Raw genomic sequence first — 15,117 nt, 5'->3', positions numbered from 1 at the left:
CTTGGATTCAAACTGAGATCATTCTGTCATTTTGGGGATTGTATCCCAGTATTGCTTTTCCTACTCTTTTATTGACTATGAAGGCTACTCCATTTCTTCTGAGGGATTCTTGCCCGCAGTAGTATACCTGATGGTCATCTCAATTAAATTTAAAATTCCTGTGCATTTTAGTTCGCTGATGCCTAAGATGTCGATGTTCAGTCTTGTCATCTCTTGTTTGACCCCGTCCAGCTTTCCTTGATTCATGGATCTTACATTCCAGGTTCCTATGGAGAAAAAATCTTTACAGCATCGGGCTTTCCTTTCACCACCAGACACATCCACAGCTGAGCGTCCTTTCGGCTTTGGCCCAGTCGCTTCATTCTTTCTGGCGCTACTAGTACTAGCCCTCTGCTCTTCCCCAGTAGCATATTGGACGCCTTCCGACCTGAGGGGCTCATCTTCCAGCGTCATATTGTTTTGCCTTTTGGTACTGTCCATAGGGTTTTCATGGCAAAGATACTGGAGTGGGTTGCCATTTCCTTCTCCAGTGGATCACGTTTTGGCAGAACTCTCAGCTATGACCTGTCCATTTTGGGTGGCCCTGCACGGCATAGCTCATAGCTTCATTGAATTACGCAAGCCCCTTCGCCACGACAAGGCAGTAATCTATGAATGGGACTTTGACAATAAAGGTTTATTATTTTATTATTAATCACAATTCCGGCAGGAATACATTAAGACAGTGCCTGGAACAAGCGCGCGCTTGCATTTCCCCACCTGCCACCAATCAATTTCCTCCCTCCCCCTCTTCTCTCTCGGCCCCACCTTCCCGCGCCTACTTGAAATCCCATTTGACTCGCGAGAAAAGACAGGAAAATGACGCAGGCAGAACCTGCTCTTCAGACGAGGCCCTAGATCTAGAAAGGATAGAACTACAGAATCTGTCGTGACAATTACTCCAAAAACACTACCAGGTAGCGTTTCCCTCTATTTTTGATCGGCGCAAAACGGATCGACGTATCGTGACGTGCGTTCAATACCTCGTCGCTTTGTTTCGAAATCAGAAAGCAGCTTTGAGACGGTTTTTGTTTTCTCGATTTCTAACTCTACGCACGGTTTTTTTTCCCCCGAGGACCCCATTTTTTTTTTGCCTACACCGTTGCCTATTCCTTACGTCGAAGCTGCTCTATTCAGCGGGGTACACCCACACCTATACACCCACACCCGCTCGCGCGTCGATGCTGGCTGCTGAAAGAAGAAACGATCCAAGGCAACTACTATTCACGGTTTCTTGTTATCGGGGAATGCCGGATTTGGGATTCTTCGAATCCGGCGCCTACTAGACGACCCCGGGGCAAGAGAGGGCGCGTCGGGGTCCTTGGCGATGGCGGAACAGGAAGTGGAGGAGAGGAGGGGCGTGGCCGCGCCGAGGGCGGGGACTGCTGCGAAGTGAGTCGCGTCCTGAGCTCGGAGCGGCTGCCGAACCGGACCGTGCCAGGTTGACCCCCTCGGGGTGGTTGTCGTTAACGTTCGGGCCGCCGCCGCCGCCAACGTTGTCATGCCGCTCTTCGCCCCCAACCCCTTCGAGCAGGATGTGGGTGAGTGGAACAGGAGTGGAGGAGATTTTTCTGCCCGGCAGGAAAAGAGCAGCAGCCGCCCTTAAAGGCGGCGAACGGGCACGGGCACCGGTCGGTTCCCCCCCCCCCACACACGCACACAATCCCCGGGGGAGATCAGCTCCGTCGGCGAGGCCAACCCCTGCCCACCCGTTTCCCTCCGGCGGAGGACGGGCGCAGGAGGGAGGAGGCTCTCCTCTTCCGTCCCGACAAGGTGGTCGGTCGTCGTCTGGCTGAGGATCTGAGTTGAGGCCACCTGTCCGGGAGAGGAAGTGGAGCAAGAGAGCCCTGGTACCTGGAGGGAACAAGATTTCTCTCCCCCCACCCTCTCTTAAGAGGTTCAAATGATTTTGAGAAATACTCTCTGGCGGGGGAAACCTGATCTTCGTCCTCGTCGCCAGATCAGACCCGAAGCGGAGAGCGAACGATTTGCCCAAGATTAAATTTTAAGTGTGGATCCTAATCTGGACTATTTATTCCCTCTTTTGCCGTTGTTTTAAAGCAGGGGTGTCAAACTCAATTTCATTGAGGGCCACATCAGCATTGCGGTTGTCCTGGGGGGGAGGGGCGGGTGGGTATGGCCTGGGTGGGCGTGGCTGGAGTGCGTATGGCCTACTGGGTGGGCATGGCCAGCTCTACATCGTTGGCATCAAGGGTGCCTATGGGGGCCTGGGCAGGAGTGGGGCAGATCTGAGGGTCTCTGGCAGAAGGAGGGTCTCTGGGACAGGGCCAAGGCAGTGGGGGCCGTTCCTTCACTGTTTCCAGGATGGCTTCATGGGCCACATGAAACCACTTCGTGGGCCGGATCCGGCCCCCCGGGCCTTGTGTTTGACATGTCTGTTTTAAAGGCAAATTGGCTGGGGGGGGGAAAATAATAATAATCCACAGGCGCACCTCTAGGAGTATATTTGGTCATATTGTCAGAATTAGAACTATGGACACCTTTTAAAGTGAGGGGGGAGAATAAGTCAGAAACTAAAGCCAAATGACTTCGTATCAAAAGAAGTAATAGTTTTAACTTTCGGCTGAAAAACAATATTTACAGCTAAGTAGAGAGTTGGTTTTTTTTTAAAATGCTAGTAGAGAAGGAATTGCCACATTTCACTAAATGACCATTGAAAGGAATTTATTTTGCATTCCCAAGAACTAAACCCTATTTGGTGAGTCTTTTGATCAGCGCAAGTTTATAAGGCAAGGAAAGGGTCTTCAAAATGTAACTTATACAACTGGAATTAGGAGAGGTGGCTAGTTATGTTAACGATTCAAAGACCAGTTTTGATTGGTAGGAATAAAAATTAAATTCGTAAAAAGTCTTAAATAGTCCTCGACTTACAACCACAATTGAGCCCAAAATTTATGTTGCTCAGTGAGAAGTTTGTTAAATGAGTTTGCTCCCTTTGTTAAGTGATTCACTGCAGTTGTTAAATTAGCAACATGGTTGTTAAGTGAATCTGATTTCCCAATTGACTTTGCTTGTCAGAAGATCATAAAAGTTGATCATATGACCCCTGGACACTGCAACCATCATAAATATGAGTAAGTTGCCAAGGATCTAAGTTTTGATCATGTGACCATGGGGATGCTGCAACAATCATAAGTGTGAAAAATGGTCACAAATCACTTTTTTTTTGGTGCTGTTGTAATTTTGAACAGTCACTGTTACATTAGCTGTAATTGATTGGTGTCTTGGTCTGACTATATAGAGCTGTTGCTTGTTTAAACCTCAAAAATAAAGATCTTTATTCCAAAATCTAATGATATAAATTTTCAAGGTACTAATGTTGAACTTCTTAGGTTTGTTTGCCCTCTTTGATACTTTATACCTTTATTTTAGCTTCTCTTGCTTAGTTGAATTCATGAGAATTGGATCTAAAAGTGAAATAATTCATGACTTTGCAAATTATCTAAAGTTGTGTATTACAAAAAGGTATTAGGCAAGAAATTATACATGGGTAGAGGTGACTTGACATTTTTTTCTCACTTGCAATAGTACAGCTATTAAGTCATCTGCATGTTACAGGATGTCATTTCTGATTGGTGAATATGTTAAAATTAGAGAATGAGTATCTTTACAAGCTGTAAATACCTGAAACAAATGTCCTGTTAAAACTTAGTTGGATTTACAGTATTTTATGTGTATATGTGTATAAGTATAAGGCTTAGTAAATTATGTATTTGCAGATTTGAGTCTCAGTTGTACTGTACATTGTCATGAATTATTTTTCAAGAAATACATTTTTCATGTCTGAAAGTAGCTGATCGAAAATTATTTTTAAAATGTCAGCTACTAAAACAATTACAACCTTTAACAATTGCACAAGAACATTGAAAAAAATCAGCACACAGTGCTTTCAAAAATTAAAAAAAAGTCTTTCGAGTTTTCTAAAAAAAGACATAACCAAGAAAACATTTTTCTGCAGAAGGTAGTTTGATGTTTTAGTATTACAGCTGAGAAAGTTGACTTGCCAGTGTTTGCCTCTAGGGATTAATGTTCTTCATGGACAAGAACAGAGACACATAAGTGACATATAACATTAAGTTGTAATGTGGTTTAATGTTGCCTGTGGTTTAGCCTCACTGTGAAAGCCCTCAAGAAGGAACTATTGTTACAAACTACAGTGGCTGAATTTGCACATAGTATTTTACCATACATGAACCCTTAAAATAATGTTCATGCATAAAATAATGCATAAAAAATAACAAAAAACTCACAATGAAATTCATTTCTGGCCTATTTAATCCATGTTTTTCAGCATAGCAAGGCGGCACTGAATCCTGGCATGTAAAAATTCCCACCGGTGTGGATGCTAGCTTTGCACTATGTATAACATTTTAAAAAAAGATTATATTTTTCCATCACAATTTCTCATGGAACCTCTAGCGACCTCTTGTGGAACCGTAGTTGAGAAAAACTGGCTTAGAGCCTAGAATATTGGAAGATTATTTTTCAATGTGTGCAGATGTTAGATTGTATAAACATTCAAAAGAGATTTTAAATTGAGTAGATGGGAAATTAGCTGCAATTTAATAAAAAATTTACGGGCTTTATATTAAATTCCTGTCAGAAGCAATTATGTTTTATGTTAGCTGAAGCTTTCAGAAACGTAACACAAGTTTCTACTCAGATTTATATAATATGACATGCCTTTTATTAATGAGAAAACATTTACTATCAGAACCATTTTTTTTCTCTTGAGAACTTAAATGGTAGTGTTTTGCTGATGAAAGTTGCAATCCTGTGCTTGCTTCCTCAGTTTTTATTGATGTAAATTGTTTAACTGCTGTTTTAATTTCTGGTGACAAGATGTTTTTAATTCCAAGATGTACAAATCACATTTTTAAATATTTCACCAAGAGAGAGAGGATAAATAGAGGATAGAATCAAAACTTGAGCTTTTTAAAAATAATCTTTTTTATTTATAAATGTTCATAGGAATATTTAATTCTAGCACAATGCGCATCGTGTATCTTTAGAAAAATCATACAATGCTCTTGAGTGTTTTTTAATCAGAACATCATAGAGATAAAATTCACGAATGGTCCTGGAGGTCATTTAGCCCAGTGCAGAAATCTACTATTATATCACCTTCAGCAGATGACCGACATTCTAGACTGCTTAAACACAGAACAAAGAAGGGTCTGGTACTTCCTAAGATAGTCTTTTCCATTACCGAATAGCACTTATCTTCCAGAACATCTTCCTCATGTCCACCTCCGATTTGCTTCCTTGTAAATTAAACCCGCTATTGTTTGTCTTCCTGAACAGATTTGCAAGGTGCTTCCTAAATACATTTTTCTCAGTTCTCGTGTATTGTAACCTATTACTTGCCAAGTGTCCCTCATCTTGGGAATATATCCCATGATCAAACTATTCCCTATGGCACCATCTGCATGCCTCCTGTTTGCTCCCAGTATTCTTCTCTCTTTTCTTGGACCAAGAAGGAGTCAAGAAAATATCACCTGTGTCCTCAGCATGATCTTCTTGGTGCTTTACAGTACCATACGGTAACTTCGTGGCTGTATCATTTGCTCCCATATGGATTAGTGAGGAGGGATATTGGTTAGTAGACATCAAGTATTTTGGGAACCTTATGTATGTATGTATGCATTTTTTTTATACGCCATCCAGTCTTAAGGACTCTACAGGGCTAAGAATCTTATAAAATTAAAAAGAAAAAGACCAAACCCCAAATAAACATAAAACTAAGAAGTAGAATACATAGTAGAAGATTGTCAGATATTCTCAGAGCTGACGGAATGTCTCTAGGTAATAAGTAGTTATCGAAAAAGCCCACTTTTGCGGGCCTGTCAGTTGGCAGTCTTGTAAAAATGAGATCTGTAGGGAGTTGACTATGTTTGAACGGATGGAACATTAAAATGAGTATTCGAGAATGTGGCCCCTTATATAACCAGATCCAGAACTATGCAGAGATTGGTGGCGAGATGGGCAGCCATATAAATCTACTTAGTAAATGAATAAAACCCAGTGCTTCTCCTAAGCCGGTGGATTCATCTATACAAGATCAACTCATAACCGTCCAAATTGTTACAGCACATTCTAATATACCAGCTGTAGGTTTTGAATATTCTTTAAAGAGAGGCCCATGATGAGTACATTACAATAATTCCTCAGAAGGTGACTGGAAGACAGGTGATTGTGAGCAAGACCTCCTGATCCAGGAATGTCCACAATTGGCACAAAGAAGTAACAGTGGTAAAGTTATTGTTGTTATATTTTTAATCTGCTACCAGCCCTCCTGGATAAACCAGACAGGAAACATGACTAGGTGAGCTAAATCTACTTTATTGTAAGGCTACGTTAACGCAATTTTGCAAGTCTGAAAGTACAAAACTCCCACTCCACTTTTAATGGCCTCAATCCATTAGGCTGGGTTCTTTCTAACTTTCTTTCTCTGACAATTATTTATTTATTTATTTATTGATGGGATTTAAACCACTGAGAGCGCCTTCCTCTTTTGTCTGATTGTTTCCTGGGCAGTGTCTCTTCCCCTGTCCACATTCCATTACACTTGCCCTTTATATAGGTCAACTGTATATAGGTCAACTCAAGGCAGTGAACATATCTACTACTCATGCCCCCTATTTCCTCACAACAGTAACTTTGCGAGGTGGGTTAGATCCGAGAAGAGTAACTGGCCCAAAGTCGCTCAGTTGACTTTGACGCCTGAGAATGCCTAAAACTCACAGCCTCTTGGTTTCTAGGCCGCTACCATAACCACTGCACCAAATTCAATAAAAGTTCAGAAGTTCTCACAGGAAAATGCTAAGGTTGGGAAACATCTCTAAGTCAAATAACACACTTGTTCTTACTGAACTCCTTGCAAACCGATTTACCTCCTCCCCGCCCCAGAGTTTCAACATATGTTAAAGAGAAGTAGAAGAAAACCAAGCCCTCAGCCACTTCATACAGTAGAGTAGGGTTATTCTTCCATCACATTTGAAACTCGCCCTTCAGGAAGAAAGGCAACTACTACAAGTTAATCTCTCCCCCCCTCCCCCGGCAATAGTACTGAAATCCACTGACAGATGGCTCCACGTTGTGCTCCCTCAATCCCAGTTTCTCAGTAGGTTGTCCATAAGCATGACTAATGCAAGCATGACTGTACTGTAAAGTTAAAGGTTCCCCCGCACATGCGTGCTAGTCGTTTCCAACTCTAGGGGCCGGTGCTCATCTCCGTTTCAAAGCCGAAGAGCCAGCGCTTGTCCGAGGACGTCTCCGTGGTCATGTGGCCGGCATGACTAGACGCCAAAGGCGCACGGAACGCTGTTACCTTCCCACCGTAGTGGTCCCCATTTTTCTACTTGCATTTTTATGTGCTTTCGAACTGCTAGGTTGGCAGAAGCTGGTACGAGTAACAGGCGCTCACTCTGTTACGCGGCACTCGGGATTCGACCCGCCAAACTGCTGACCTTCTGATCGACAAGCTCAGCGTCCTAACCCGCTTAGCCACCGGGTCCCTTGACTGTACTGTACCCTGGCCTTAAACTGGGCTCCAAACAGTTCCCTTCCTTTAGGTCTCAGTAGAGCTGTTGGCCGACCCTTCTCTCTACACTTGCTCCCAGAAAGATCTGAACTGTAGACAAATCTAAAATTTTTCCAGAGCAGATAAATCGGGAGTGGCAGAACAGCCCCTTACAGAAAAAAAAGCATTGATTATTACTTGAATCCAACTTCCTGCCACCTCATAGAGGCCTTTACCAATCGTGAATTGGGATCCACGAAGGAAGTGATGGAACTGACTTTAAAGAAAGCCCTTGTGATTCACAGGCTCGAAAAGATCCCAGACCACAAGAAAAAAGCCCTAGTCACTTCTACTGGTACTGTCCTGTTGGATTCCAATTCTGTTTCATTACAATGGGAATGTGGCTCCCAGAAAGAAGCTCACAATACGCCAGGGGTAGGCAACCTTGGCACTTTTATGACTCATGGACTTCAACTTCCAGCATTCCTGAGCCATCTAGGCTGGCTCAGGAATTCTGGGAGTTGAAGTCCATGAGTCATAAAAGAGCCAAGGTTGCCTACCCCTGCATTATGCATACAAGGCCCTGAAGCTTGTGGTAACTCCTCCAATATAAATTGAGATGCTCTGGAATATATTCTGAAGCACCAAAGAAAAAGACCTCTCTTGGCAAGCTTGGGTTTTTCATACCAAATTCTTCCATTTTCTCAGCCTGGCTTTGTTTTGTTTTCTATAGGCTTCTTGGTATTATTGTTCCTCCATTAGCACTTCTGTATTTGATCCAAGAATTTCTCATCTTCCCTGATAAATTGGGGAATTGGCAAGTTCACTTCTCACTTCTTCATTTTTCTTCCAGGAAAGCAGTCAACCTATACCTGCTACATGTGTAGTTGTTGTTTTCTCCAGGGAGGAAAAAACACATGTTCCCAGCAAGTCATGAGAGCAAGGGATTTTTTTGTCTATGCATTTTTCCAATAAACAGAAGGGAGAGAGGGGAAAAAATTCTCATTAAGATCCTCATTATATCCCCCAAAACAGCCACACAGAACACCTAACAAATTGTCCCTGCCATTGGTTTTTGAGAGGAAAAGGGATTTTGTTACAACTGACCAGTGGAATTTGTCACCAAATTTTTGTTTGCTTCCCCTATTTGCTCACTCAGTAATTTTGTTATTTCTGAAATGGATATCTTTACTTGATATTTACTAAGGAGCAAATGTGGTTCAGAGCATTTGAAGGGCGTTGGGTTTGGGAAAATTGATTTAGAAAACGTGAGAATGGATTGTTCCACTAGAAATTCAGCTTGCTAAGGTAAAGCTGATATGTATGTATTAACTTCATTGTAAATGGACTTTGATTTTTTACATGAGCCACACTTGTTTTAGTCAACATTATAAAAAGCTCATCTGTTAATTTATTTCTTTCAGTCACTTCCTTACTCTCAATCTACAAAATGCTACTTAAACAAAATGAATTGATGTAAATGTTTCTTTGCTGTTATACTGAGCCTGATAAGTATTATTTTGAGTTTCTTTCAATGTGTGGAACCTAAGGTTGTAAACACCAATCCTCTAGATTTAGAAGATATAAGAAGACGATTATTTAGCTCTTAGTAAAGACTAACATATCTCTCAATGAAAGGATAGTTTCTGTTCTCAGAAATCTCATAGGGAATATTCTGTTGTAAAAACCCTTAATCTGAATTCCATTGTAACAATTTAATACCGAAATAGTTGCTTTTTCTTGTGAAAAGTATTATATTGTCATGGCGCTCCGATAGATGAGACTAGTAAAAAGAACGCCAAGGCAAAAAAGTTTCTTTAAAGAACATATTTACTTGGCTACATAGTATCGGCTCGATCAAAGGTGAACCCAAGACTGATTTTTTCCCCCAAAGTTTACAATGTTACAAAGTTGAACTTCTCACCCCAGTAATGTGTCATAAATCACAATCCCCAATTAACTACTTGTGCAGGCTTTCTAACGGAAGCTTTAGCCCGCCAAAATGCAACTAGCAATGACCTTGGTTCCCACAGAACAATTTATTGTTTTGACTAAGCTAAAAAACACTTATTCCCCCTCCCAATTCTGTGGCAACCAAAAACAAAGGGAAAATGGCTTCAGCCAAATTGGTTTGTAGAATTGACATAGCAGTGAGGTAGAGGGACAAGTAATCTTGCATAATATAACTACTATTTTGAATGTACACCCATTTGGCTTCAAATGATTGTATTTTCTGCCAAGGAATGCAGGGCTGTTGTTTTCTTGACTCTCTTAGTAGATGTTGATTCCACTGATCATGATGTCCTTTTGAATGATTGAAAGTGCAATGACTTCAGACCTTTATTATGGTTAAACTGACATAATTATGTTGGCAGCTTCTAGTCTACTTCATGGATTTTGAGGTGCCACAAATTTAATCTTCTCATGTTTTTCAGTTTTTCTGTGAAAATATAGAAAGCAATCATTTGAAGACTTAGATGACTCATTTGTTAATGATAGACTAAGGAATTTCTGAATTATGATCGAAAAGCCTATTTGGGGTTGGGGAAAAATGAGAGGTAACACATGGAAAATATACAAGAAATAGAAAACAGCTAATGTAGATAGAGGTGTTGAGCCATTTTGGGTTGAACCTGCATAACTTGCATGGTAAACAGTTTAACAGTTGAGTACAGTCCCACATTTGTTTTTACTTCTAGGAACCCTGATTAGCATAGATGCACGTATTCACTTTGTGTTCACACTGAACTTTGACATTATGCTGGTTGTTATTAGTCTGACATACCTGTACTATTGCTGTGCTGGTTAATTACCCACTCCCAAACCGAACTAAAAATTTTATAATATTCTCCAAAAATGCATGTTTTTTTAAAAAAGTGAAAAAATACAACAGTAAAAGGGAAAAATGAAATAAAGTATAACAATTAACAGTTATAATTCTACCAGACTATATAATTATCTAATATAAATATTATTCAAGTACATATATATTTATTTCTAGTATACTTACATAACTATTATTCTTTATTAACCTTCTGTATTTTGTGTAAATGAGTTCCATATTGTATTATACTTGTCCCTACAAGGTCTATGTTTATAGGCAATCCGCTTGTAGGTAGCAAGTCCATTGAGTGAAAGGGGCCATGCATTTTTCTTTCCGATGCTGCAGAATCAGTCTTTTGGCAATAGTAAGGTCATAGAAAATCTATTTGCGTTGTCCAGTTGTCAAATTCCATGCAGTAGGTATGTAATGAGCCTTGGTGGAGCAGTGGGCTGATGCCTCCTTAAGTAACACCAGCTGCCTGCAATTAGTGCAGGTTCGCATCCCACCAGGCTCAAGGTTGACTCAGCCTTCCATCCTTCCGAGGTAGGTAAAATAAGGACCCAGATTGTTGGGAGCAATTAAGCTGACTTTGTAATAATGCCGCTTGGGAGGGGTGTGAAAGCCCTAACAAGCAGGCATATACATAGAATGAAGGCTACTGCTAAGCTTGTAAGCCGCCCTGAGTCTTCGGAGAAGGGCGGGATATAAATGTAATAAAAATAAATAAAATAAATAAATAATGCAAAATCTTAGCTTTTGTTGCCCAATCATATTTATATAGTCCACCATTTTCTCCCAAAATGTAGTAAATATTGGACATTGTAAAAATACGTATTTTAAAGAAGCATTATCATTATCTCTCCAACAAAATGGTATCTCTTTTTGGAGAATGTATATATTTGCATAAAATTTATTTTAATGTTTTGTTCCTTTTCTGTTATTTTAAAAGCAGTAAAATGTAAATATATACAAAAAATTACTTATAATATTACTGTATCCATAGACCGAACAGTTTTCAGTAACTATCGACCAGTCTTCAAATTTCCCTATTTGGGGAAGGTTTTTGAGAAGATGGTCAGCTTACAGCTGATAACCTAGGAAATGTATTCCAGATGTGTTTCAGCCAGGTTTCAAGCTGGGATTTATTACTAAGATAGCTTTGGTCGTGCTTGTTGATTGGTGAACAATGGGACATCCCATCAGTGGCTGATAAGGGCCGCCCACTGATCCTAGCAGCACAATAACAGGCACTAGGCATCAGATGCATAGAAGCAAAGGTTTACCACACTAGATAAGACCTGAGGCCCAGACTGTGCAAAGAGGCCTCAAAGAAGTCCAACACATAGTTGCAGAGGATAAGTTATAGGCAGGAACACCATACATTGAACGGCACTACCAAGAAGATCCACACAGTATAGGGGCTAGATCAGGGATCTTCAAACTTGGCCCTTTTATGACTTGTGGACTTCAACTCCCAAAATTCCTCAGCCAGCGTGCCTGAATGAGGAATTCTGGGAGTTGAAGTCCACAAGTCATAAAAAGGCCAAGTTTGAAGACCCCTGGGCTAGATTCTTCTAACTCCAGATGGGAAATTCCACAAAAGGTTGTGGAGAATAACAGGGCTAAGATCCTGTGGGACTTTTAGATCCAGATGGACAGGCAGATACTGGTCAATCAACTGGGACATTATGGTAATAGACTGAGAATCAGAAGGCAGCAGTAGTGATACCGTGTTTCCCTAAAAATAAGACCCGGGTTTATTTATTTTTTGCCTCCAAAACAGGCACCAGGTCTTATGAGGGGGAGTGTGTTTTCCACGCACTTTCAACAGCAACGCCCAGCTGGCCCACTTCTGCAGCCAAAGGGGCAGCTTCATTCTGCAGCTGAGAATGGAGCTCCAGACTGCATTTTGCAGTCAAAGGCCTTTCTGGAAGGCCACTGCAGCCAAGAACCGATCTACGGATTTATCCATAGCTCGGTTCTCGGCTGCAGAGGTCTTGCAGAACTGAGCTATTGAATCCATAGCTCGGGTCTCGGCTGCAGTGGCCTTCCGGAAAGGCCTCTGACTACGAAATGCAGGCCGGGGGATGCCACAGAAGAAATAGGCCGGCCTGGCTGCAAGGTAAGTGGGTGCGGTCCACATGGGGCAACAACCCCCTCTACCCCCACCCTAGCTTGATTTTTAGGTGTGAGCCTCGCCCCAAAATAAGGGCTTATTTTGGGGGTAGGGCTTATATTAGTCCCACCCCCAAAATCAAGCTAGGGCTTATTTTTGGGGTAGGCCTTACTTTTGGGAAAAACATGGTAGATGCAGTGGTGTCAAGAGACAGCAATATCAGAAAGAAAGAGTACACGAAGCTGGAAATATACCAGGGCCTGATGGAGGAACTAGAGGTGACATGTAAAGCAAAGGCCAAAGTTGTCCCAGTGATGGTAGGAGCACTCGGGTCTATGACTCCAGCAGATCCCAGGAAGGGTGCAGTGTGAGGTTCTGCACAGGTTCTAAGGTTCTGCACAAAATCTCCAGTCTTCCACATCTGGCAGAGGACCCAAGATTGAGGAAGACATACCACTCATAGGGGTGAGAAGGGAGAAGTTTTTAATATATAATTTTTATTAAAAAACATTTTTTAAAGAATTAAAAACTATACTTTTGAAAGAATAAAGAAAAATAGTAAGTAGAAAAAAGTGCAAAGAAAGAAGAGAAAGAAAACCAAAATTTTAAATAAGCAGCTTCCAATTTTCTTAACAGCTGTTAAAAGTACATTTATATTTTACCCCTTCTCTCTAAGGCGGTTATATCACAATTTTGTTCTTTCCATTGTCTACCCTATCTAATTAGCAATCCCATAAATCATAAGTTCATTTCTTGCTTTTTTCAGCAAAAAGCCCATAGGGGTTTCCAGTCACTGATAAACGTAGTTATTGTCCGTCCTCAATTTGCCATCTCTGCTAGTTGTGTCATCTTCGCCAACTATTATTGGCGAAGATGACACAACTAGCAGATTATCTAGACCCGTGCCAATCGGGTTTCAGGCCCGGGTACAGCACGGAGACGGCATTGGTCGCGCTGGTGAATGATCTCTGGAGGGCTCGAGACAGGGGGCATTCCTCTGTCCTGGTCCTATTAGACCTCTCAGCGGCTTTCGATACCATCGACGATGGTATCTTGCTGCGGCGTCTCCGGGGATTGGGAGTGGGAGGCACGGTTTTGCAGTGGTTCTCCTATCTCCGGGGACGCTCGCAGTCGGTGTTGGCAGGAGGGCAGAGGTCGACCGCGAGGTCTCTCATTTGTGGAGTTCCTCAGGGGTCGGTCCTCTCGCCTCTCCTGTTCAACATCTATATGAAACCGCTGGGTGAGATCATTCGTGGTTTTGGAGTTGGGTATCATCAGTATGCTGATGATACCCAGCTTTTCTTTTCGACCCCAAACCACCCCAGTGATGCCCTCACCGTGATGTCCCGTTGCCTGGAAGCGGTTCGGGTCTGGATGGGGAGGAACAGACTTCAACTCAACCCCGACAAGACCGAGTGGCTTTGCATATCTTCATCCCGGGTTTATTCGGACATTCCACCTCTCGTTATGGGGGGCGAATTATTACCCCCCGTAGATAGGGCTCGCAACTTGGGAGTCCTCCTAGATTCACGGCTCACCCTAGAAGACCATATAGGAGCTGTGACTAGGGGGGCTTTCGCCCAGGTTCGCCTGGTGTGCCAGTTGCGGCCCTATCTAAGCCGGGATGATCTATGCACGGTCACTCACGCGCTCGTGACCTCACGACTAGACTACTGCAACGCTCTCTACATGGGGCTGCCCTTGAGGACCACCCGGAAGCTCCAACTGGCACAGAATGCAGCCGCGAGAGTTGTGTTGGGAGTTTCCCGATACTCCCATGTCACACCTCTGCTCCGTGAGCTGCATTGGCTGCCAGTTGTCTTCCGGGTGAGATTCAAGGTACTAGTTATGGTATTTAAAGCCCTACATGGCAGGGGGCCGGAGTACCTTAGGGAACACCTGCTGCCGGCGTCAACTTCCCTTCGCCCTGTGCGTTCCCACAGAGAGGAACTCCTCAGGGTGCCACCGGTCAGAGAATGTAGATTGGTGGCCCCCAGGGGGAGATCTTTCTCTGTGGGCGCTCCGGAGCTATGGAACCAGTTACCGGTTGAGCTCCGGATGGCGCCGGATCTTCGCTCCTTTCGCCGCGATCTGAAAACATACCTGTTCGAACAAGCCAGCCTGGCCTGAGGGTGGGATTGCTGGGGTTTTTATTATCATTTTATTGGGGGTTTTATTAATGTATTTATTGTTTTTTATGGGCATGTATTTAATAACTTTTTAATTTTTGTAACTTTATGTTTTATTCTTGCCCTGTACACCGCCCTGAGTCCTTCGGGAGAAGGGCGGTATAGAAATATTAATAAATTAAATTAAATTAAATTAAATTAAACTATTTGTGGATATTTCAGAGTCTTTTTGCTTTTGCAATTATTCAGTGTCCATCGGCAATAATGTCTCGTATTCCTAGGGATTGTTAGTTGTGCCATTGAATAACAAGATGTATCTGGGTATCTATATATGTGTAAATGTGCTTTTAACATTATTTTAACAATGAGAGTACCATTTACACTTGCTGGGAGATTAGAGATAAAAATATTAAATGACTATAAAAAATTCCATCCTGTCGGTAGTATTGCTTCTAAAAAGTTGAAT

General features: G+C 42.2%; 1 protein-coding gene across 2 annotated transcripts in view; it reads left to right on the top strand.

Annotated features, from left to right (window-relative positions):
• Positions 1-1,392: 1,392 nt before the first annotated feature.
• STAM2 (signal transducing adaptor molecule 2) overlaps positions 1,393-15,117 on the top strand; it is a 37,894-nt gene continuing 24,169 nt past the window's right edge. For both annotated transcript variants that reach the window (XM_083350463.1, XM_083350462.1), the window contains exon 1: positions 1,393-1,580. In XM_083350463.1, coding sequence (XP_083206589.1) covers positions 1,541-1,580 — 40 coding nt within the window. In that variant the 5' untranslated portion in view covers positions 1,393-1,540. The remainder of the gene's footprint in view (positions 1,581-15,117) is intronic.

This window comes from Vipera ursinii (assembly GCF_947247035.1).
Source record: "Vipera ursinii genome assembly, chromosome: 1".
NCBI classification, from domain to species: domain Eukaryota; kingdom Metazoa; phylum Chordata; class Lepidosauria; order Squamata; family Viperidae; genus Vipera; species Vipera ursinii.
This window is presented reverse-complemented; position numbering and strand designations above follow the sequence as displayed.